This window comes from Pyrus communis, chromosome 6 (assembly GCF_041283825.1).
Source record: "Pyrus communis isolate YQ-2024b chromosome 6, ASM4128382v1, whole genome shotgun sequence".
NCBI lineage: Eukaryota > Viridiplantae > Streptophyta > Magnoliopsida > Rosales > Rosaceae > Pyrus > Pyrus communis.
Genome location: NC_142570.1, coordinates 8,077,588 through 8,101,892, shown reverse-complemented (window position 1 = coordinate 8,101,892; position 24,305 = coordinate 8,077,588). Strand labels below are relative to the sequence as shown.

At 36.9% G+C, this 24,305-nt stretch overlaps 2 protein-coding genes and 2 long non-coding RNA genes across 4 annotated transcripts; 1 reads left to right on the top strand and 3 right to left on the bottom strand.

Moving 5' to 3' along the window:
* The first annotated feature begins 522 nt into the window (after nt 1-522).
* LOC148696216 (uncharacterized) lies at nt 523-5,497 on the top strand. The gene is made up of 2 exons (XR_015963532.1): nt 523-1,449; nt 1,607-5,497. It is a non-coding gene; the product is annotated as an uncharacterized LOC148696216 (long non-coding RNA).
* LOC137710991 (protein KINESIN LIGHT CHAIN-RELATED 1) lies at nt 1,994-5,760 on the bottom strand. Its single transcript, XM_068450180.2, has 3 exons — nt 4,828-5,760; nt 3,054-3,962; nt 1,994-2,527 (listed from the first exon to the last, which is right to left on the bottom strand). Exons 1-3 carry the CDS (start codon nt 5,472-5,474, stop codon nt 2,287-2,289), a joined length of 1,797 nt encoding a protein of 598 aa, XP_068306281.2. The 5' UTR covers nt 5,475-5,760; the 3' UTR covers nt 1,994-2,286.
* A 3,591-nt stretch (nt 5,761-9,351) lies between these two features.
* Nucleotides 9,352-10,138, bottom strand: LOC148696215 (uncharacterized). The gene is made up of 3 exons (XR_015963531.1): nt 9,991-10,138; nt 9,838-9,899; nt 9,352-9,729 (listed from the first exon to the last, which is right to left on the bottom strand). It is a non-coding gene; the product is annotated as an uncharacterized LOC148696215 (long non-coding RNA).
* A 10,459-nt stretch (nt 10,139-20,597) lies between these two features.
* On the bottom strand, nt 20,598-23,889 carry LOC137710829 (beta-amylase 1, chloroplastic). Its single transcript, XM_068449966.2, has 4 exons — nt 23,121-23,889; nt 22,051-22,261; nt 21,840-21,956; nt 20,598-21,679 (listed from the first exon to the last, which is right to left on the bottom strand). Exons 1-4 carry the CDS (start codon nt 23,663-23,665, stop codon nt 20,873-20,875), a joined length of 1,680 nt encoding a protein of 559 aa, XP_068306067.2. The 5' UTR covers nt 23,666-23,889; the 3' UTR covers nt 20,598-20,872.
* Nucleotides 23,890-24,305: the final 416 nt, after the last annotated feature.

Here is a 24,305-nt window from a genome sequence, read left to right as displayed (position 1 = left end):
CTCTGATAGAGACGTTTAATTTGCATTATGGCAATACACATCCAAAATAAACCTGCTCATGATGGAGACCAATGGTTAATTCAGCCACAACACCATTGAGACACCAACTAGTGGCAGGAGAATCGGGTCTCTATCAAGAAACAGGCAGTGTTCAAATCAATGGAGAGGTAGATATTTCTGGGGTTGCATATTAGGCAAGCCTAGTTGGGGAGTGAACCTGTTCCTTTCCTCTAGGGAATTAATGATTTACATATCTATCTGTCTGATGAATCGAATTCTGATAAGGACTATAACTGCATAACATCCCTGGATTCTTCTAACATGACATGCGTGAACAAGGTTAGGGATTTGATACGACTACAAGAACACACAATGTAGGGCTGAAAATTATTACAAAACCTATAAAAAGGGAGAAAGAAATTGGCAAATTTCAATACCCCAGATTTATATATACCATTCTTCTATATATGTGGATGCTTCCACTGCCTTATATATGTAGTGCATGAGAGAACTACGTACCTTCTGATCTCCTAATCACTATTTTTTTGTTCCTAGCTCATTATCTTTTTAATTTTTTAATTAGGAATGCATATTTCTCTTTACATATCTCACCTATTTCCAGTAACTATGTTGATTTATATAATACTTGCGCAATAATTCTAAGCTCGTATGTCAAACTTCACCGAATCTGTTTACCAAATGCTCTAGGCTCATCTTTCAAAGTATTGATAGCTAATTCTTATTCAGTAATGCTAGGCTCGTCAAGGTTATCACCAAATTTGTGTACCAAATCTGTTTTACTAATTAATGAGAACCTTGCATTCCTTAATGTGTCTTTTAACTGTTCTCCTTTTGTCACATTAAAGCAAAATCTTTGCTTTAGTTGGTGTGCCATGAACCTATTACGCTCCCATACCAACCCTTAGTTCCTCAAAGAACTGTGCTTCACATAGAGACTGCTTAGGAAATTTTCTTTGGGTGAACGAGGTATAAAAAGCTTGGTGTGGTACTTTTGCTTAAGTTTTCTTGTAGGTGGGTGGGTTTTAGTAACGGTGACACCGAAGGAATTGAAGAAGGAAGTTGAAATGAAGAAATTTAACTGAAGCGGGTAAATTTGTGTAAAATGGGCTTGAAATGAAGGTGAAAAGCCGAAAAAGCTTGCAGCCCTGGGCCAACTTGCCTTAAACAACTGATGGGTGGGCAAAATCGGATCGGATAGGGAGATTTTTCGAGGTCTATCCACCATTGCCATTGGATGGGTCGGCCATTTCCTAGAAAACTAATATTGCAAGCGTATTTTATTTCTTGTCAATTATAAAGAGAGAATATGGTTCATTAAAAATAATAGAGACCAGATTCTTAAGCAAATTGAGAGACAATATGAGTTGGAGTTTCCTGGCAAAATCATGGGCAACAACAATAATTAAGTGATGTCCTCCCTCAATTAAGGTATTACAAATTAGTAGGGAAGAGAGCAAGAATGTGTGTTAAAGTTTTGCACACGAAAAGCTAATTAGGATTTATCATTTTATACTTTAATTATTCAAGTTGGTAGTTAATCATTCATATGCCTAACCACCTTTCTCTTGTCTGCTTTTATTGGCAGTGTTGCTTGTGGTACTCCCACTAGCTTCTTTGGTTTCTCTTACTTGGTGGCTGCGATCGGCGAGATGCTCTCTGCTGGATGCGGGGTCTTCTCTCTTTCCATCTCTACGGCGCTGTTTGGTGGTGGTGTTTCGTGCTGGTCGTGGGGTAATGTTGCGGCAGCGTTGGTAGCCGTTTTCTCGGTTTTTCTGTTTGTTTGTTTTGAGCTTTGGGCCTTAACTTTTTGTTTGGGCAGCGTGGTGCACTTTTGTTTTGTGCTTCTTTGTAATTGGATCTTGTTGTATAAAGTATTGACAGTGAATCAATCGACAGGTCTCTTTTAGGGTACAAAAATTCGCAGATAGTAGTGAGATGGTAGAAAAATGCAAGGAAATCAAAGACAGAGAAGGGGGCAAAACATACATGTGAATTTTATTCACTCAAATGCATATTTTTCTTTTCAGTAACCAGCTTCAAGCTCACAATGCAGCAAATCAATAAAACATTATCAAGGGAAAAAATAATAATAAGAAGAAGAAATTTGAAAACTCGAGAAACAGAAAACCTCGCCAAATTAGAACATCAAACCTATACATGCTTTTCTATGTTACAGAATGTGCAAGTGCAGCAGAGCAGAAAGAAATGCAGTGAAAGTGGACATCTTTTTCTTCTTTGTGGATAAATCTTTCGATGTTTTTTCTTTCATAGTTTGAAACTCAAGCCACCCCACCTCTTTGTCCCCTCTTTCTTTGTCTTCTTCGTGGTCGAGTTTGGGTCGATGAGGTTTTCCAGTGACTTTGCTTTTCTGTCTCGGGTCCTACCGGCTTCTTTCAGAAGCTCGGATAGCCTTCTCTTCTCATCTTCAAAATCCGGATTTGCAATTCCAAGCTTTTCTTCTCGCAATTTAAGGACATACTCCAGAATTTCAATTGCATCTTCAACTCTGAAATATAATCCAGAATACAATTCGTTGAAAACTTGATATTTGAGTCATAATAATCAAGTTCTTGCTTCAAGTACTAGACGGTGTACCAGAACCGGCTACAATTATCAGTAAAGCATTCTCCGTAAACACACATAGTGAACTTTGATTAATATATAAAAGCAAAAGAGGAATAAAATAATGTTGCCAGACTCATGCAAATGATGTAAACCTGGAAAACAGGCAATGACTGCGGACGCCGGACAGTTAAAGAAATAAAAAGCTCGTTCAAGGTGAGTCAACAAGATAGAACTAGAGTCTGGACTATGGAATATGTCCTTGCAGGACATGTAGGGAGCCTCTGCAACTATTTCCAATTTTAGAGGACATTCAAGTTTGCTGGCTACAAGGGTCGAATTATTAAGAGATGGGCCGCAAAGGGCCAAGCCATATAGAAAACAATGATTTTTTGGATAAAAAGTTGAAGCAAATGAGAAACATGGTACTATATTGAGAAAAAAATGTAAGAAGAGACTCAATATATTACCTCCCCATAGCATCATAGGTTGCTGCGAGATTGCTATATACTCCAAGAGTATCCTGATGACAAGGACCACACTCTTGTTCTAATATCCGCCTCGCTTCTTCAAACAACTCAGCAGCCTCATCAATCTTGAACAATTGAACACAAGCCAAACCCATCTGATTCAACACAACCCCAAAGAAGGGAGACTTCTTCTCTCCACTAGCTCTAAGTTTTGTTACAGCACTTTCAAAAGAGCTCCTTGCTTCTTCATATCTCCCAAGCATGCAAAACATCACTCCCATCCGCGCTTCTATTCCAGCAATTGTGCTTTGCTGTCCTGGTTTATCCTCTAACAACTTCATTGCCTTCTGCAATAACTTAAGTGCCTCCCCGGGCTCATCCATTGACTCATAAATGGCTGAAATTTCAGTCAACCCGCCAGAAACCTCTTCTGCCGTTGTTCCAGGCACTGGTTTCACATATATCCTAAGGGCATTCTCACAGTATGATTTGGACTCCCGGAGCTTTCCAGTCCTATGATATAGGTCAGCAAGGCGTACAAAGACAGAGGCAACAGAAGGGTGGTTGTCGCCCTTTGATGCCTTTAAAACGGTGAGTGCTTTCTGATAGGAGAAGACGGCCTCATCAAAACGACAAAGAGACATATAAATGTTGCCTATGCTGACATCAATAGCCGCAACCTCATTGTCTAGCCCGTTTGCAATCATTGCCATGCTGGCGAGGACAAGGTGCTCAAGTGCTGATTCATAATCTCCCTTTGCCTCGCATATGAGAGCCATCAGCCGGCGGTCAGCTGACTCTTCAAGAGATGCTGGTTCACTATGAGCACTGTGAATTTCAAGAGTTTTCTTGCACAATTCTTCTGCTCTATCAAACTGCATTGCTTGGACATGTGCCTCAGCTAAATATCTGCATATCCAACACCAGTTCACTTAAATAAGGTAACTCTAACTTTCTTTCAAACTATAATTAAAATTAGCCCATTATCAAAAAAGAAAAAGATATAAGACACGTCCTGCATCCCCGGAAGCAGACAGAACACACAACTGTATGTAATAAATACGAGGTTGATACCATTGCATTCTTTAAATGGTATCTGATTTCACATAAAGCGAGTTAAGCATTTTCCATGTCAACCAGGGTAGATAGCTAGAACAACCAATACCATGTAAGTCAACCGTCATGCCAAGTATCCCACATGTTTCAACCTAAAGCTTTTAGGAAAAGGAAGGCATGTTCTGTCCCGCCAAATTCAGCTCATACTTGCACCAACACCCCACATTACATGCAAATTTATGCAAAATTTATCAATTTGGAAAATGAGTTTGACAAACCTAAACACCAATGTCAATCGTGCAACGAACTTAACAACATCCTAACCTCAAGTTACAGTCAACCGATCGATAAAATTGCTCGAACACAACCCAATTTAAGTAAAGCCTATTCATCTTTATTTCCTTCACCTCTGATCAAATTTGATTGTGTTTGCAATTAAAGACCCAAACTTTCAGCTGGCTGCATAAATTACTCGCATAAAACACTAATAAATTCTCCAAATTTGGCTATGCTAATATAGAATCACAAACAAACAAGCATTAATATTACTTCTACAAGAAATATAAAAAAGGATGCTGATTCAACATTTTTGTTAGGCGAAACGATAGCGGTTTTATTCAAAATTCAAATAAAAAACATTCCCACCTTATCAATAGCTGCACACAGTCACACAATTAAACTGATCCCAATGTAATTTAAAAGAGCAAAGAAATCAGACCTGCAAGTCTCGCCAACTCTGGGATCAGTGTCACCCAAGGCCTCGATCTGGATCTTCAATCCCTCCTCATAGCATTCAATGGACCGGTCCACCTGACCCAGCATTGAATACGTGTCCCCGAGCTGCATGTGCCCAGAGAACGCAGCGAGCGCGTGATCAGCACCTCTTCCGATCTCTGGCACCCGAATCGCCCGGTCCAGAACCGGAACCGCCTCTTCGAACCGACCCAAGCTACAGTAAATCGCCGCCAGCACGTGCAAGCTCATCGCCAGGTCCAGGCTCGGCTCGCCATCCACCGCGCACCGCTCGAACGACTTGGACGCCCGGACGGCATACTCCAACGCCTTGTTCGGGCCTTCCCCCGAGGCGATGGTATCGCGAGCCAGCTTGAGCAAAAACGGGCCGAGATCCGGGTTGTCGAGGGAGGCATCGGCGAGAATTGGGTCCGGGGAAGCGGGTTGAGTTTTTTTAGATCGGGCGGGCGAGGGTTTGGATCGGGAAGGGGACGGAGACGGCGGTTTTTTAGTGTGGGGAGAAGGGGGTTTGGAAACCGGGGCGGGTTCGGATCTGTGGGGCTGGGGATCCGGGACCGTGATTCGGATCGGGGCGGAGTCGGGCGGGGTTTTGACGGAGACTAAACCCGGCATCCTCGCTGAAGAAGAAGAAGAAGCGATTGTGAAAAATGCAGAGAGAATTGGGATTTGATTAAGTGGGAGGTAATTAAGTTAATCACGGATTAGAACTCGCCACCGCGCCCAACAAACTGAGAGAGTGGGTGATTGATTAATTAATCTGGGAGTGATGTGATTAGGGGTTTAGAGAGAGAAAGTGAGGAGAGAGATAGGGAGAGAGATAGGGAGAGAAGGGGGGGGGGACTGGATATTTGCAGAGAAGTAGATGAGACGTCTCTCCAGACTGTGCTGGCAAAAGCGTGAAGGAGGTGGTTGGTCTGTTGGTTTCAGACTTTCAGTTTTGTTTTACCGCGGGGTGAAATGGTAATTTGGGATTTGACTTTGACTTGCCGTTGTCTGTTTCTTATTGGAGGCAAGCCGGTTCAATGATTGTTACCGTTGTAGTAGACACGTGTCCTTGCATTACTGGTGTAAACTCATTTTCTTTTGTTTGTCAACCACAAACAAGTGCAAGGGAAAAAAAATTCAATCCACACTCTTGTATAAAAATGTGAAATTGCGCTTTTAGTATTTTGGATAATTTTTTTATTTAAGTGTCAATAATAATTTTATATTTATAATTAGTTGCGTATTTGTTGAATTTTTTGTTAATTATGAGTATAAGGATTTGTAATACGATACATGCGCACATCTTAGTCAATGATACGATACATGAACACATTTTTTCATATCATGCACACAATTTTTCTTTTCTTAGCTACTGAGTCAAAGAAATCGAAAGAAAATTATGAGTCAAAATAAAAAATAGGTGCGTAAAAAGTAAAAAATATGTGCAAAAATCATTTTTCTATTTGCTAGTCGTCTTGCACTTGTCATTCATAGCATGGAATGCATGTTAGAAATGAGAGTTGTCTGTTTAATTTGGTACTACTTGGAGGCAAAATCATAGAGCTCAGTATAGCTTATCATGAAGATGTGCACTTTACTACTTTAAATACTTGAAACAATGCAATAAAAAGAAGGGTTAATTAGATTAAAAGTCAAGTGAAATACATGGTGTGATGATGCTCTTATTATACATGTACTATTTGCATTTATGCCCTCTCAAAACTCACAAATTAGAACTACTTGTAGTAGGGAGATGAAAGACAACAGAATTCGAATGGATTTCCTTGCACTTTTTGGTTGAGAGAACATGGAAAATGAAACCATTATTAATTTGATTTTTATGCAAAATCTGACTCTTATGCTACATAATTAAGAGTATCCAACAACATGTCCAAATTTGAGTAGTCATCGGAAGTCCTCACATCTACTATATATTATTCCGGCTTCCGGTTGTTCTCGGATCCCTTAACAGATCTGCCCATGCTTATGCATGCGTATGTGGTCCAATTTATTTGATTTTATGCAAATTGGATTCAAATATTCGTTGACCTGTCATTCAAATAGCAGGTGTATTTTATATACAGTACTTGCAAGCATATTAAGTTTCTAACATTTTATTCCAAAGAGACGTTTTGATCATGGGTTTTACAGTTTTACACCGAAAAACATAAATCTATTTCACTCGTCAGAACATCATCACTCTCTCTATAGGGCCTAGGGTTTTTACAAGAGCTCATAACCCTAATTAGGCTGCAAAAGGAGGAGAAGGAGGAGGTGGATGTGGTTCATGACCTGGATCTGGCCCTAGCTCCGTGTAATCCAACATTGCATCAAGTGAAACGAGAAGCTTTCTCCCACCTTTCAGCATCTGATTAACCACCTAAACATGATTAAGAACATGTTTAATTAATTAATCAAACTAAATCACCAAATCACATAGTTTTGTCTGCATGGAGGGTGAGAGATGAACACCTATTATCGACCAAAAGTTCATGAAATTAAAATTCTAACCCTCTCACCATAATCAAAAACAAAAGTTAAAAAATTATGGGCAACTTAGTAATTACATGCAGCATGAATCTGATGTTTTCTAAGCCAACCTCACAACCATGTAAACATAACATGTCTTATTTAAAAATTAAATTAAAAAATAAGTGAAGTATTTTAACCTCTCTCAAGCACACTTGTAGGGGTGTGTACAGTTTGCTTGTATATAGTTTTGAGGGCTAACTACATTTCACACCCTCCATGTTTGGAATAATTTTCAAAATACGCCACAAGGTCTCAATATTTTCACATTGACCTTCAGGTTCTGAAATTGTATATTTTACATCTTTTGTCTACTGAATTATTTGAATCTTATTAAATGGTGACCTTGTGAGCATGAAACCCGTAATTCGGTCAACATGTAATCCACATTTGCACTAAATGACTAAAAAAATCATCAATTTAATGGATAATTAGATGTTTAAATATTCAAAAGATGTAAATTGATACAATTTTCAAACCTTAGGGGCAATATGAAAAAATTAAAACCGCATGACCTATTTTGAAATCATCTCAAACCTTGACGATGTAAAATGTAATTAACCTTTGTTTTAATTTCGCACCTCATAAACACTTGAGAAGGTGAGTTCTATTTCGTCCTTGAAGCTGTCAGCTCTGCCTACAAATTAATAAAAAAGAAGATGGTTCGATTTATTTCTAAATCAGATTCAGAAAACTTGTAACCAATTAATGAGACTTGCAACCTTAAAATTCTTACTTACCCGAAACCGAAAAGTTAAAGAGCAAGAGGAGAATGAAAATCTTGACTTGAGGAAGCATCTTATGTTTTTTTTCTAAAAGAATTAGGATGGCTTTCCTAATTAATCTTCTACAAATTATAGAGTTAAAATCCTCTTTGTTTTATATTTAATTTGTTTATAAATACAATTTTTGTAACACAATAAATTTTTGTAAGTTGTAGTCTTTTTTAGTTATGCGTCTTTACTATTTTCTGAGGCCGCGTTTGTTTGGGGAGTAATGAGGGTTTGGAGTATCAATTTGCTTCCCTTTCCATCCAATTTGGTTGGTTGGATGGCTTGGAAAGGAAACAAACTAGAATTAATTCCGCTGGACTCGGCGGAATACAAGTATCAGAGGGAGACTAGGATTTCTTTTCCGTACTACTAATGGAATGTTAAATCACAGAAAGTAACCTCTCACATCTTTGTCTTCTCTCCTATTTCAAACCAAGTTCTTGAACCTCTTCTGTCAAGATTTGCAATTCTCAATTCAAACCTATGCAGAAAATGTCAACTATCAAATCATCACCAGATTGGGTTAGACGTCGTCTTCCATTTGGAGTAGTTGGAGGCAAAATCATAGGGCTCAACAGCTTATCATGAAGAGTGTGCAGTTTACTACTAATTTGAGTACTGGACACAATGCAAGAAAAGAAGGGTTAATTAGATTAAAATTCAATTGAAATATATGGTTGGTTGACAAGCTTATATATGTACAAAAATTTTATGGTGATTTGGAGTATAGTTATTTAGAACTTTTTAACCGTTAGATTGGGTTTTGTGTTTTTAACCAAATATTTAACATTTAAAAAGGCTGAACTGATACTCTTCGGTACAATAGAAAATACCGCTTATATACACATCAACCATAATACCATATACAGTTATACACTGTGAAGAAGTAACGAAATTTACATTTTCTTTTTCATTTTTTGACTGCATATGCAAACCCAGGAAAGCTGAACAAAGAAGCCGCAGCACATGGCAAACAAAGTTTAAAGAAAGAATTATACTTGGCTTCTCAAAAGAAAGAAATTCTGATGCAAGGACAGGTTGAAAAGGAGCCAAAAATCATGACAGCAGTACTTTCTATCAATGGAAGAATTCCAGAGAGCAAAACAATAGTTTTAATGAAGTTTTGTACCTTTTTTTTTCCTTTTTTCCCACACAATAAGGGCATGTTTGATAATCCCTTTCAGTACTTGCAAGCATATATATATTACTGAGTTTCTAACATTTTATTCCAATAATTTATACATTCATCACGTTAATTCACAGTTCCACACCCAAATACATAAAACAATCTCACTCCATATCACTATAGCTCATAAGAAACACGTGCATCATCACTCTCTCTCTCTCTCTCTCTCTCTCTCTCTCTCTCTCTCTCTCACACACTCACTCACTCTAGGGTTTTCACAAGAGATCATACGGCTTCTAATAAAAGGAGGCGATCATCTTGTTATTCAGGGATTCCCACCTCTACCACCAGCACTCCCTCCTTTATGTGGTTCGTGGCCTGGATTTGGCCCTGGCTCATGGTAATCTAACATTGCATCGAGTGAAATGAGCAGCTTTCTCCCAGCTTTTATCATCTGCGGATTAACCACCTTATAAACATGATTAAGAACAAGATCAAACTAAATCCCTAAATCATACGGTTTGTTTGTATGATCAAATATCGATTATATAGTTTTAATTACCTCAAGCTCAGGACCACTTGAGTAAGTGAGCTCCATTCCATCCTTGAAGCTGTCAGCTGTGCCTACAGATTAATTAAAACAAAAGGGTTTGATTTATATTCTAACTCAGCTTCAGAAAACTTGAAGCTAATGAATGATATTTGCAAATCTTACCCGAAACCGAAAAGTTGAAGAGCAAGAGGAGTACAATACAAATCTTGAGTTGAGGAAGCATCTTAGGGTTTGTATTTTCTTTCCCTAGTTCAGTGCTTGGAGGAGAAGTGCAGAAGTCTTGCTTTTTATAATTGTAAGTGGGAGGAAATGGAACCAAAAGAGAGGTAGAGTCATAATGACTCTTACACAAAAGCTTCTTGAATAATATTTTTTTCGAGTTCAAATCTTCTGCACCTATTTTTGCATGTGGCCTCTATGTGGCCTATTTACTTGAGTGACACATAATTTAGGGAAAGAAAAGTTTCCAATCCATAATGCATGGATAGAAATTCAACACTATATTCACTATATATGATATTGAACCACATGCACACATTTCCTTTTACTAACTTCAACTACAACTGTTAACTTGACAATACCAAAAATAAAAAATAAATTAAATATTAAAAAAATATAAATAAACCCTAGCAGCCACCAGCATTCCCATTCCCGACGACAGCCACCATACCTCGCCGCCGTACTTCCTCTCATCTACATCGCCGAACAGGCCGTTTTCCTCTCTCAAAATTGCCGCACCATATTTAAGATTCAGATAGATATCGATCGAACCCATTACCGCTAAATCAAACGAAATCGTTGATGTTTACTCTCCCTCCTCTGCCAACCAGCGATGCAACCAAAGCAACCACATATTCTCAAACGGGTGCTCATTCGTCGCCTAAACGCACAGTCCACCACCACCCGCAGCCAGCCCAGCTTCCTCAAGCGGCAAGTCCCACCCCCTTCTTCCTTGCAAATGAACCGCGTCATGTCACTTCCGTGGTATACGCTCACGTGTACCTCTCCCTCTCCTCTTCCCCCCCCCCCCCCTCTCTCTCTCTCTCTCTCTCTGTAACATCACGTCTCTCCCCGAACAAGACCCGAGAAAGTCTATCTACAACATCACTAGTTCAAAAGCCAAACCAAAATCCCAGAAATAAAATTATCTCAAAAGTTCCTAAAGTCTCAGTTTGGTTGATTAATTTCAAATTCTTGTGCTTAGACCTTAAAAATCACGACCACCCAAATGGGATCTTCATTCCTGCTTCTAGATCTCCCTTCTCAAATTTCAAATCTTAAGTCAAGCAAACCAAATCCCAAATTATGTATTATGGTTTGTGCTGGAGTCGGAGGCCCGAGAACTTAACGAACTCTCGATATGACATCTTCACGTGTCGACATCTCTTAGCCCTGGGAAAAAAATAGGTGGGATATTGGTTGTTACAGGCGGCGGGGCATGGTGGCTGTCGTCGGGGTTGGGGATGCTGGTGGCTGTCATCGGGGTTGGGATGCTGGTGGCTGCTAGGGTTTATTTATATTTTCTTGAATAGTAAGTTTAATTTTTATTTTTGATATTGTCAAGTTACCAGTGTTGGTTGGAGTTAGTAGAAGGAAATTTGTCACTCAAGTAGATATGTCACAGAGAAGCTACAAACAAAAAAATGGGTACGAAAAAATTTGAACTCAATTTTTTCAGTATACTCGAAACACATAATCATGTGTTGTTGTTATGCAACCTACACTATAACACGTGAATTTGGTTTTTGATAAACATATTAACCATGTCATCCACCATTATTAATTATAACACGTGATGAGACACCACGTGACTTGTGTTTCCAGCACCTCATAGAAAATTTATCTTTTGTGATATAATTTTGAAAATTACTTACCAAACACAAAAGATATGAGTTTAGATACATACAATGCACCTTATCCCCCACCTCAAAGTCAACTCCACTCAAGTTCCTTAACATGAAATGCTTTGCTTCTCCTTTTATGTGACACACAATGCATTAGGATGGAATGTGTGGGACAAATACAACACATATGCTTGTGGGTTTTCTTCATCTTTTGGAATTTACTTCCCCTTTTGATATATCAAACTATTCATTAAGCTTCTAGCTTTAATTTGTGGGTCACTTTCAGGTGTTAGGTCTCGTTCCATACATATATCTAGTGTACATTCTGGCAATTAGTTTATTTCTTGAGCACTATTTGATATTAATTTGTGTCTTTTGGCTAAAAAAAGCACACGTATACAAATTATATATTATAATAAAGATGTGACGATTAACTTGGCTAAGAAAAGCACACGTATACAAATTATATATTATAATAAAGATGTGACGATTAACTGCACCTTATGATGACGTTGCTGTTGATCATAGAGCATAAATTGGAGTTCCGTGTTAAAAGTATTTAGCACAAATAAGGAGTATTGGTGCTTTTGTTCTAACTGATCACACTGTTCGTTACATCCATCTCAGTACAATTTTGAAATTAGGGTTTATCCATTTTGTTTGCTTCTTCTGTCTCTAATTTTTTTTTCTTCCTCTTTTTGCAATAACCTGTAGAACCGACACCTATTGCCCCTTGCTCAACTTAATTATTCACATCTTATGAGCATGAGTCCTAAATGGGTGGCACAAAAAATTCCCAAAACCATTTTTAATGAGGATTCAGAGTTTAATTAATGAGTTAAGCTGGCTCCTGTTGCTTTTAGATTAATCACTTCCAATTAATTTAACGAGGGTTTTATTTTGATTATGCTGGCCCTTGCAGGAATTCTTTTAAATGGTTAAAATGATGAAGATTCCCTTCAGGTTGTCGGGTAACATCATAACAATGGCCTACTTCCCAAACGCAAAAAGCTTTCCTGGAATTAACAATCCAATGCGCTCATCCCAGGAAACTGATCAGAAAGAATTAGAAATCCTTTTCTGCCTTCTGTGTTTTATTTTTGAAAGACTTTGGATGTGGTCCTTAGTTATGAATATTCTTTGATTGAAACTTTGTTGGTTTTTAATTTTTGATCGAGGTCCCTAAAAGCAATGTAATAATTTATTTCTATGTACGTTACTATATTTTTTAAATTAAAAATTAGAAATTAGAAATTTAGTTGTTTATATAAATGAGATTTTAAATAATAAAAAAAACCATAATTTGTGGGATTAAAAATATTAAAATATAAATATATTATTGTGTGTGTATATATGTAAACATGGGTACATTCATCAAAATTAACCAAAAAAATTATTGTATCAAAACATGGGTACATTCTTCAAAATCACAAAAAATAAAATAAAATAAAAAAAGATATTAGGCTTAATAACATTAGTAATTTTTTCGATTAAACTTGACATGGATACATTTTAAAATCAAAGAAAAAAGAATGTACCCATATAAGTTTAAAAATGGATTAAAAAAATTGAATATATTTTATATAAAAGAAAATGGTACATTTTACATATAACAAATTGGTATATTTAATAATGATTACATTTTAAGATTAAAAAGTTTTACATGAATGGGTACATATAGCAAAATATATATATATATATATATATATATATATATATATATATATATATATATGTGTGTGTGTGTGTGTGTGTGTGTGTACAAGTACAAATAAACTTTAAAAAATATGGGCACAAAAAGAAATTAATACATGGGTACAAATTAAAACTGAAAAGAAAATTGGTACAAATTAAAAAAGAATTATAAATTAAAAATGGGTACAAACTAAAACTAAAAATATATGATAAAAAATTTAGTCATAATTTTATTATTGAAATAATTAATGGTGTTATTAATACCCAAGGACCTTAATCAAAAATTGAAAAGGAATAGGATTTTAATCAATGGAATATCAAAAGGTAGGATGAGAACCTAATTTCTCCTTTATTTTTTTTCATGCATAAAACACATGATCACGTTATAACATTAGCACGTGATGCCATAGTAACGATGTACTTTTATCATGTAAGTTATTTCTTTGTTCTAGAGGTGACCTGGTAAACTCATGTTTCTACTTTTGTTAAGGGAGATTTTGGATGCAATCCCTAACTATTAATGTTTTTTTTTTTTTACTAAAACCTTATTGGTTTTCAGTTTTATATTAAAGTCTTTAACGTTAGTGTAATAATGTATTTCTATGTAGCTTATTTTATTTTTTTAATTAAAATTTTTTGTAGTTGTTTATCTTAATGAGCTTTTAAATATAACCCATAATTTGTGGGATTAAAAATACTAAAAGATAAATTACACTTTCTAATATATTGTACATATATATATATATGTATGTATGTATGTATGTATATAAACATCGGTACATTCTTCGAAACCACAAAGAAAAAAAAAAGATTTTAGGCTTAATAACATTAGTAAATTTCTTCAATTAAACTTGTCATGGATGCATTCTCAAAGCAACGAAAAAGATTGTACGCATACAAGTTTAAAAGGATTAGAAAAAAAATTGAATGGATTTTATATAAAAAAAAAAAGGGTACATTTTACATATACCAAATTGGTATATTTAAGAATGAATACATTTAAGATTAAAAACCTGAAAAGTTAAATGAATGGGTACATTTAAGATTAAAAACTTGAAAATCTTTTTACAAAAAATTAATGGCTACAAACTTATTTTAATTTTTTTTTTTAATTTTGGAAATGTTTTGAATTGAAAATTAATTAGGAGTTTAATAAAGGTGTGAGTATTAAAAATCTAAATCAATTTTTAATTTTTATTCTAAAAAAATTATTTAACTGACATGTAAATTCATTAGTATACATGCTAGGAATTTTGATCAAAATTTAAAAACTAATAAGATCTCAGTCAATGAATATTAATAATTAGGGACTAGATACTAATTTTTCTTTTTGTTAATATTCGTTTTTACTCTTAGGTTATTTCTAGCATGGCATTCCATGAAAAACGCGTTGGAAATGTCATCCTTTTACTTCATCATGCTTATAGAGAGGGATCCGTGACGCATTTCAATTGTGGTTATCAAATCATTATATCCCACAAACACGTTCTCAAGAGTTGACTTGTGAACTTTGACAGCTTCATCGATCCAAGAAGGAATTTAGTCACATTACTTGGCTCTCAGTGCCATCCTAGTACACAATTTCTGCAATTGGTTAATTATTATCCACATCCACTGTAGCTTAAGTTTTACTCTTTGCTTTAATGCTAACACCTTTCATTTCAGCGCTTTATAATTATATCAGGACATCAACATATCAAGATGCTAATTTCAACTACTTCATACTAATCAAACTAAATCATGCTTTTTCTTCAGGTATTGTATTACTGATCGATGCTAACGCGAGACCCGCAAACTTTTTTATTCGGTATGTGTTAGTAAACCCATGAATAGGAGAAAATTTTCATTGTGATTATAACATGGGTGGTACATCACGTGTTTTAATACAAGCGGTGAGAAATTTTATTTTTTAAGTTATTAACTTTTTAACACACATATCCCACCATTTGTATAATAACATGTGATATACCACCCCATGTTCCAATCACACTGAAAAATCTCTCCTTGAAAAGCCAAAAAACATAGTAACTTCAATAGCTATATTCTAGGCAAGGTTCTAAAAATGCGCTAGCCGAGGGACGGGTAAGGACCTAGCGCCTAGGCATCTAAGCAGGGACTAGGCGGGGGCATAGACCCTTTTTTAACTTTTAATTAAATTTATTATACAACATAAATAAATGTCTACTTATACTTAAAAAAACACATAATTGTATTGGGATACATAAATTGCAAAGTAGAACGACATGTAGATTATAAAGTATTAGAACATATTGAAAACATGTGAAACAAGCATATAATGAGTGTTCATCTAAGTATTCAACAAGTCTCTTACAATTTATTGAAAAAATAAAATGCAAAATACAAGTTATCTATTTTCTATCTAAGTGAGAGTCGCGGCGTAGGCAGGTCTTGGCGGGCGCCTAGGCAGGCAACTAGGCTGGTCTAGGAGCCTTTTCTTAATTTTCAAACACCTAAGAATTAATTGGAGTGATGACCAGCTGCCTAGCGCCTAGATAAAGCTTAAACGGAGATTTTTAGAAAAGTGATTCTAGGTATAAGTAAACATGCATGCCACTCATGTTACTGAATGAATGAAAAAGAGTATGTCATCGAATAACTAAAACTACATCAAGTAATAGGAATTTAGCAAATACACTTTCACGTAGGTTTACATCTTAAAATTTGAGTATTGGTGTAATATTATTGCTTAAAGTCATTTCATTAATGGAAGACATGATTTGTAATATGCAATACGACTCGTCAAGAGGATACGAAGACTATATATAGGTCAATACAATAATCTCGAGAATAATATTAATTATTAATAATAATACAATCCATTGACCATGGCTACATTTTGCTCAGTTCAACCCTCTTCCATTCCTGTAGTGTCTCCGGTCATTTCTATCACTACCAATAACCCCATTGTTGCCTTTCTTCAAAAATATATTTCACCTTCTTTATTTATGGCATAAAAAGGAGAACGTACTCTATATAGTAAAAACAGATACCAATTACCAATTAAGGATATATAATGATGTGATCTTCCCCTTTTTATAGTCTTATAGGCCTGCATAGCTGCAGTATTTTATTGATTGGATGCTTGTTTTGGCATCAATAAGAAAATGGAGGGAGATCAGGTAGGTCTCGGCTAATTAGCACCACCTGGCCTCTTTTCATGCCTGGGATTTGGTATTGGCTTTTCATAGTCCAGCATTGCATTCACTGCCACCAGCTCTCTCATCTCCATCTCAACATAAACCTTCAAGATAAACATATATATAGAGTACAAATTAGCTATAAAATTAACCAAAATGTTTTTAAAAGAATATCTGTACATATATACATATTTTTTCTTGGGGAGACGTATTCTCTCCTACACACCGTTCTCTATGTTTAGTCTTTCGGCTGAATAAATAAAAAAATAATAACGGGACAAAAGTAAAAGAAGAGAGTGCAGAAAGAGAAACGGAGTGTGCAGAAAAAGAAACGGGAGTGTGTGGATTTCATTTCTTTTCTTCGTGCAGAAAAAGAAACGGGAGTTACCCTGCTTGACGGAGGGTTTGTAGGACTTACACCATGCTTGAAGCCTTTGACTCTGCTGCCTGCAGGAAATAAAAAATTAAATAAATACACACACACACACACACACACATATATATATATATATATATATATATATATATATATAAAATACTCATTGTAAACCTAATTAACTGATAGTCCGGTAGCGCCTATATACTATATTAACATATTCTCGGACCTGAAGAAATGTCGAAAAGGAGTAAGAGAATGACAGCAAAGGTTTTGATACTACGATCCATGCTGAATGCGATGTCAGAATGGCACGCTAAGATTTGAGGAGGAAGAGGGTTGTGCTAGCTAGCTTTTATACTGTTGGTAAAGGAGATGCATCGATTCATCACTATTTTCATGGTGCAACTGCAACTTACTCCATAGTGGTGATCCATTTCTTTCCCAACCATTACAAAGTCAACCACACTAACTTCTCTTGTGTAATTATGCCCTAAAGTTTTAATTAAGATACCAAATCATATATGGACTTATCCAAAAAGTTTAATAATTTATCGACACAAACAAAATTGATTCTTGCATGCATGGCTTAACCTTCACATTTTCTCTTGTTGCTTTTACTAGTAGGATATATTGCGTCACTCGATCTATATTTTGGTATTTTTCAAACCTTTGTTTCTATTTTCTTTTCCTTTTTACCAAGCTCCATGCAACGGGGAGGTGCCACTTGGGTTGCAAAAACTTACTTGCTATTGCCATGCCAATTATAATATTTGAAAAATGGACTACAACTTTGTTAAAGTAAATAACTATTTGAAGCTGTTATTGGCAGGGTCGTCATTCGCACTCATTCCTAGTGTTCAAACCCCCTTCGAGCGCTTCTCGAGCTTTCTCTTTCTTTCCTCGAGTAATGTTTGAACACTCCTTGAACTGTTAAAATTCTCAAATTATATTCTTAGAATCTTAAGTAAGCTAGTCTCTAACGTGTCAAAAATTTGACCAGTTTTCAAACTTTCAATTACTATTAGATTAGTAACCGTTGCTTTTCATCTGTTTTCTTGCTCATCAACTGAAGTTTCCAACTTATGAACTATTGCCAAAGCATTTAAAGGGCTAGATTACAAGCACCTTAATTTGGGATTCGCATTGAAAATAGAGAAAACGCCATGGTTACAGTAAATGTACATCGAATCAATAGCTTACAGTAAAGGTGCATTCAATCAATCATTCTATAGGTGGACAATAATTTCAAAGATTTGATTGAGTGAGTGACCCCTTGTACTATGCAGTATGCACAATCAGAAGAACAGCTGAAACAGTTCGCCTTGATTTCCACTATGGGAGGCTTGAAAGCACTCTTGAAAAAAGCACTTTCATATGCATCTATATAGGTGCATCCATGGGCATTGACCCCCACCCCCTCCCCCCTCCTCCCTCCCCCTTTAGTAGTATATGCATGTGTGCCCTTCTTTAGCTTAATTTGTCCTCTTTTCAACTTGCTGCAGATCATACATCATAAAATTATTGTTCATCTTGCATGCTTACAACTTTATCACAAGTAACAATAATTCTCCACATATATATGTATATTTCTTCCTATATCTTGCAGTTGCATGCTAGCTTTTCTCTTTCTTCTGTGATAGTTCATATTGTACAGTAATAAGCAGACTGCATTTTCTCAAGGTCCCAATTAGGAGAGTAAAGGAATGATCTAAAAATGCAGAGATCCACTTCATTTTGCTTACTATATATCACAATCAAATGATGATATTTTAATACGTCATCTCTCATTTTAAAGTGGACCGTACAACTCTCAACTGAACCATCTTTTTCGATCATTCTTTGGTGTACTAAAAAGACGGTCATGGGTTTGAGCCTTGGCACAATAGAAAGATAGTTTTTTTGTGACCAAAATGTCATAGGTTCGAGTCGTGAAAATAGTCTATTTGCAAAATAAGAGTAAAGCCGTTTCCACCAACCCTCTCCCAACCCTCCCAAAGCGGAAAAATTGTTGGCTTGAGATCGCCCTTCTTAAAAAGACCTCACATAATATTAATTATCATTCTACTCAAATTATAACATGTAAATTTTCTTTTCATTAAACATGTTTTTCATCTTGATTATAATACTTGAAACACACCAAATAATTTGTGTTTCCTTTATCTATAAAAAAATTCCTCCTCTCTTTCCCTCAGAAACTAGCACCAATCACCACACTGTTCTCTGTCGGCAGCACAATATGTGAATCAAATTCTCGATGTTTGATGATGAATCTCAAACAGAAGAGCCAACTTTTTTCATAGCTGACTTTGTTGATTCAATCAATTTGGATGCAGTCACGTCTACAAAGGTGGGTGACAAGAGTGCTCTATCAATATGCATGCTTCTGCTGTCTTAGATAAATAAAGGGCGACAAAGAGAAGAGATTCATGAGTCCTTCTCCTGCTTTTTTCCATCAGAATTCAAATGACCAACACTTGTCCTCAACATATCTCGTGATGGAGTGGGCCTGAAGAATATAACTAATCTCTCTTGTGCTGTGGAATATACCAGCTACATCAACATGTATTCATGTTGAAATGCAAGAGTTGATAACCACCATACAATTAATATGTGCACCAAATCTATATGTGATGCATATTTGAGGAGTGTTAGATCAATCGCGCACATGCACTTGCAGACGGTACTTATGATGATTTGATTGTTCTTGCTCTATGAGTAATTTACGTATAAAAGAAGAGATTCATTGATCTTAGCATTGTTTTTTTTTATTATTATTATTATTGTCAATCGTTGTGGCACATAATATCACAAAATTAGATATTATGACAAATAAATGAAACAATTTCATATATGTTGAGGTCTAGAATTTAAAATTTAGGGTTTACTAAACTTTTATACCTTTTGAAGTTTGGAGTAATTACAAAATAGGTCATAAAGTTTTAGTTTTCTCATTTGCATTGTTAGGTATTGAATTGTATCAGTTTATACATGTGGTCGGAGTGGTTGTTGGATCCATCATATAATTGACGACATGGTGAGTATCATATCCTTATTCGTGTCAACTTGTAGGCCATATTTGCACCAAATTGACAAAATAACTTTTCAATTTAATACAGGATTAGATGTTCAAGAAGGCAAACGTATAAATTGATACAATTTCAAAACATCGGATTGCAATATGAAAAAATTAGAACTGCATGACCCATTATAAAAATCACCTCAAAACTTAAGGGGGTAAAATTAAGTTAGCTCTAAAGTTTATTTATTCTCCTCTCTAACTCCTTTTATATTTACAACAATTTTTTTGTACCCTTTGAACCATCGGTTAAAGCACGATGTGTGCATCACTAATTTTTTTGAAAATGACAGTCATAACATGTGAATAAAATGTTCTTAAAAATAATGAATATAAAGCTATAAGCATTTGCCTTTTGAGCTGATGGCGAAAACCGAAACACTTTGCACACCAGGAAATGATATCAACATCGATTGCTATTTCGTTTTTAGTAATTGGTTTTTATTGAGAAAAGCATATGAAGAACATACGAGATAACGGAAGGTGGTAGGAGTGGGTAAAAATAGTTCTCATTTTTCTTTCCTTGTATATTTCTTCTACAATTTACGTTTCGATCGGAGGCCAGGCAGGTTCGAGCATTTTGGCCCCAACAAAAATTAACACCTTAAACTCTGAAATTTCACGATAAATATCGGCTTTAAGTAGAAAAAAGATTTTTATTGTTTGAATTACAGTAGAGCTAACGATAAGCCAACCATTCTTAAAATATGAGGAAGGCAATGATGCTTACAAATTTACAACACAATGTATCAACTCTCTGCAGAAGAACTATAATTAACAGAATTATCGACGGGAAACTGACGCATTACTACGTATTCACATCAAACGAGGAACAGGGGGTGTAAGAATATAACATTTGTTATGAATGATGAAAGTGGTAGATAATCGGTCCCTAACAATATGCAGAAGCCATTCCAAATTTCGCAACATCTGAAAGGGAAGTGGGAGACCGACGTGTATCAGGCATTGCATCAACTTCTAGCTTGGCTCGAAAGGCATTGGCATCAGACATTTGCCTCACAAAACGAGTAAAATGGACCCAGTTATGAAATTCGAACATGTTCTTGTCCATCCTCACAAAGTTGAACGAAAAAGAGGGTTTTTCTAGACCAGATGAGTAATACTTTGACATCCTCACCACCTGTTGAAGCGATTGGTTGTCCAATCTGGCTGCAGAAGTTTCACCTTCCAAGGGTATATCACATACCCTAGCAGCTGAGAGCAGCTGTCTGAGAAGGCTTTCCGGGCTGCTGACTGCGTTCATCTTCCTCTCTTCCACATCTTGCAATTCAAAACATGAGCAGCACAAAGTAAAGCCGTACTTTGCCAACATGCGAACAATTGGTAAGTATCCATCTCTTGTTGAAGTATTGTAATAGCCAGCTGTTAACTCTGATGGGTGAGATTTAGTGCGATAATGCCAGTGCATCCCAGCTAATTTTACTGACGTACTAGCCTCTGTACCCCGGAAAATGGTCTCGGCTTCCCTGCATATCCTTTCTCCATGCAGAAGCAGCATTCCCGAGTACCATTCAAGAAAAAATGTACCATATGATGTATTCCAGGATCCATCATCACTTCTGAAGAACTCTGTCAGTTCAGGATCCTGCATCAAATTGGCAGCACCAATAGGGCCCCCATTTCCCCATTCGGGAATCCCAATCTCTCTTGCACATGCATTGAGAGATGCAAGCATATACTGGCCAGAAAATTAAAGAGAAAACTGAATCAATACAGGGGAAAATAATACGATTATCAGGTCAAATGAATAGCAACGACAGTCACTAGTGCATCCTCATTCAGGCATAGACAGAAATCCAAGTATTAGCTAGTAAATGAAGTTTAGCATTCCCTCCTACCTTGTCATAACACTGAAACTCTCCAAGCTCACGAGATCGCCAAGCCCATGTTAACTTCTGGATAGGGCAGGAAGGGTATCTTAATTCACCAGCAGGACCCACCCCAACTTGAATTCCCTGCAAGAGGAGATCGCTTAATTTAACTTTTGAGGATTATACAAATATGACTACAGCCTTGATGTGCTCAACCATTCACTTCGTATTATCTTACTGTTATGACAAGACCAAGAAAAGGTCTAAAAGTGTCTCTGAAGTTCCTCATAAAATCTGCATATGCTTGGACTGGTGAACGTCCCCGCAGAACAGGAAGCATATCACACCCGAGAGAAAGGTATTCCACATTTCTTCTTCCAAATCTGTCAGAATATACTAAATCTGGATCCCTATCAATCTCCTCCAGTACCCACAGAGGAAGAGGAATCCTTCAGTGCACAAAAGGACAAGATTCAGCATCCAAGTAGGTGATAAACAAGCCAACAGAACATTCATGAAAAACGCGGCTAATGGCAGTGGCACAGCTCAAGCTCTTAAAAATCACTCACCTCATAAGTTGTAAATGATATGTAAGAAGCAAATAAAGTTCGGTGAAACAGCACAACAAAATGCCAGAGATGGTACATCAGCCAACTGGTCTTAATTGCTACCTTTAAGTCTCGAGCTATATCTCAAAGTTCCACGAACATCAAGCAATCTGTGCCCATGTAAGTAATAATTCATTTGATCCAATTACGAGGACACTCAAGACATCTCCGAAGATCTAAAGACTAGAACGAATATCACCCGCGAATTGTTTACAATACTATGGACTTTAGACTTTAATTGGTAAATCTCAATCTTCAAACGATTACAACCAATGAATCTGCCTTAGATCATTTATTATCTCAAATCTTCAAACAATTACAACCAATGAATCCGCTTTAGATCATTTATTATCGCGGAGACACAATCTATAGAGATTAAAAGAAAACCGCTGCGGATTTTGCTGGAACCAATGAATCCTTATAGGGTGACAAACCATTCATTTCATATTTCAAGTTCAAGATTTGCAGTATACCCAATCCTCAAAAAACACAATTGGCCAAAACAAAGAATACAATACAGAATTATACTGTTTAATTGCTGTATTTAAGATTCCAAACAGCAAGCAAATTAATCCCATTAAAAAAACATACATATCCAATACAAATAAAGAAAACGCAGTAACTAAAGACCAATTAGTCAAATAAATAACACGATTAAATTAAGTTAATTGAAACCTGAGAAAACAAATACAAAACTAACCAATGAGAGTCCTCCGGCCCAGTGCCGCACTGATGAAACGCCAAGACGGCCCGAACCTTCAACCCGCAGCGTCGAGCCAGAGAGACGACCTCCAAGTAGGCTTCCCAATTGTAAAGCATGGGCTGATCCCTCTCCACCAGGCCCCACCACACCTCCATGACCACGCCTTCCACTCCGGCCGCGGCGAGGGCCTTCAACGACTGAACCATGGCCTTGGGCCTCCGGACCGCGCCCCGTGACCCCACGGAATCCACAGGCAGCGTGACGAACACCGGCGATCCTCTCCGGCGACGCTGCTGAGAGAAGCCGTGGAAGAGCTCGTACTGGAGGTCGCCGTTGTCCGGCGAGACCGAGCCGCCGCCGGCGGAAGATTTGGACGAGTTGAGCCGAGCGGAAAGGGCGAGCCGGCGAGTTAGGGAGTGAGGTTTGGGTCGGTAAGCGGGGGAGAAAATGGAAGGGATGCGAGTGAAGGTGGAGGGAGACTCGGTACGGGTGCGGCAGAAGGAGGCGGAGAAGGTCGGAGGGGATGAAGATGCCATCGCCATTGATGGAGGCTCGGGCCTTCGGGAATCGAAATAATGGTGGTGTGTGGTGGTTTTGTTGGGAGAAATGAATGAGCGAAGGTGAGAGAGTGACGGAAATTGCGTTTGCGGTGCGAACGCGAAGGCGAACGCGGGTGTAGGTACTCACTCCCACGTCCCACAGCCACAGGGCGCGAGAGGGGAGAGAGACAAAGATACTACCAAATTATCGCATTTTCGGGGAATATGGGCTTTTTTTATTAGGCCAATTTGTTTCTTATCGGCTATGCCGACATGCCTATAATATCCAAGCCCATTTGTTTCTTATCGGCTATGCCGACATGCGTATAATATCCAAGCACCGATCTAAGTGGAAGTATCCATACGTAAATGTATGAAAATATTTATGAATATTAGGTCGAAATTACAGAAAATTTTCTTTAAAATTTATCAAAGGTTTGAAATCTACAATGGGTTTCGACGAATTTTATATGGTGAATCAATGAATATCGTCGATATTCAATGTTTTCCTATACCTCGCTAATATAGGGTGAAGTTTTCATTTTAACCTCATTTCCATATCGATCATTGATTTTTTAGATATTTTGACAGAATTATCGACAATTTTGTAGATATTTTAAGCATTGGTCCAGGTTGATGTTGT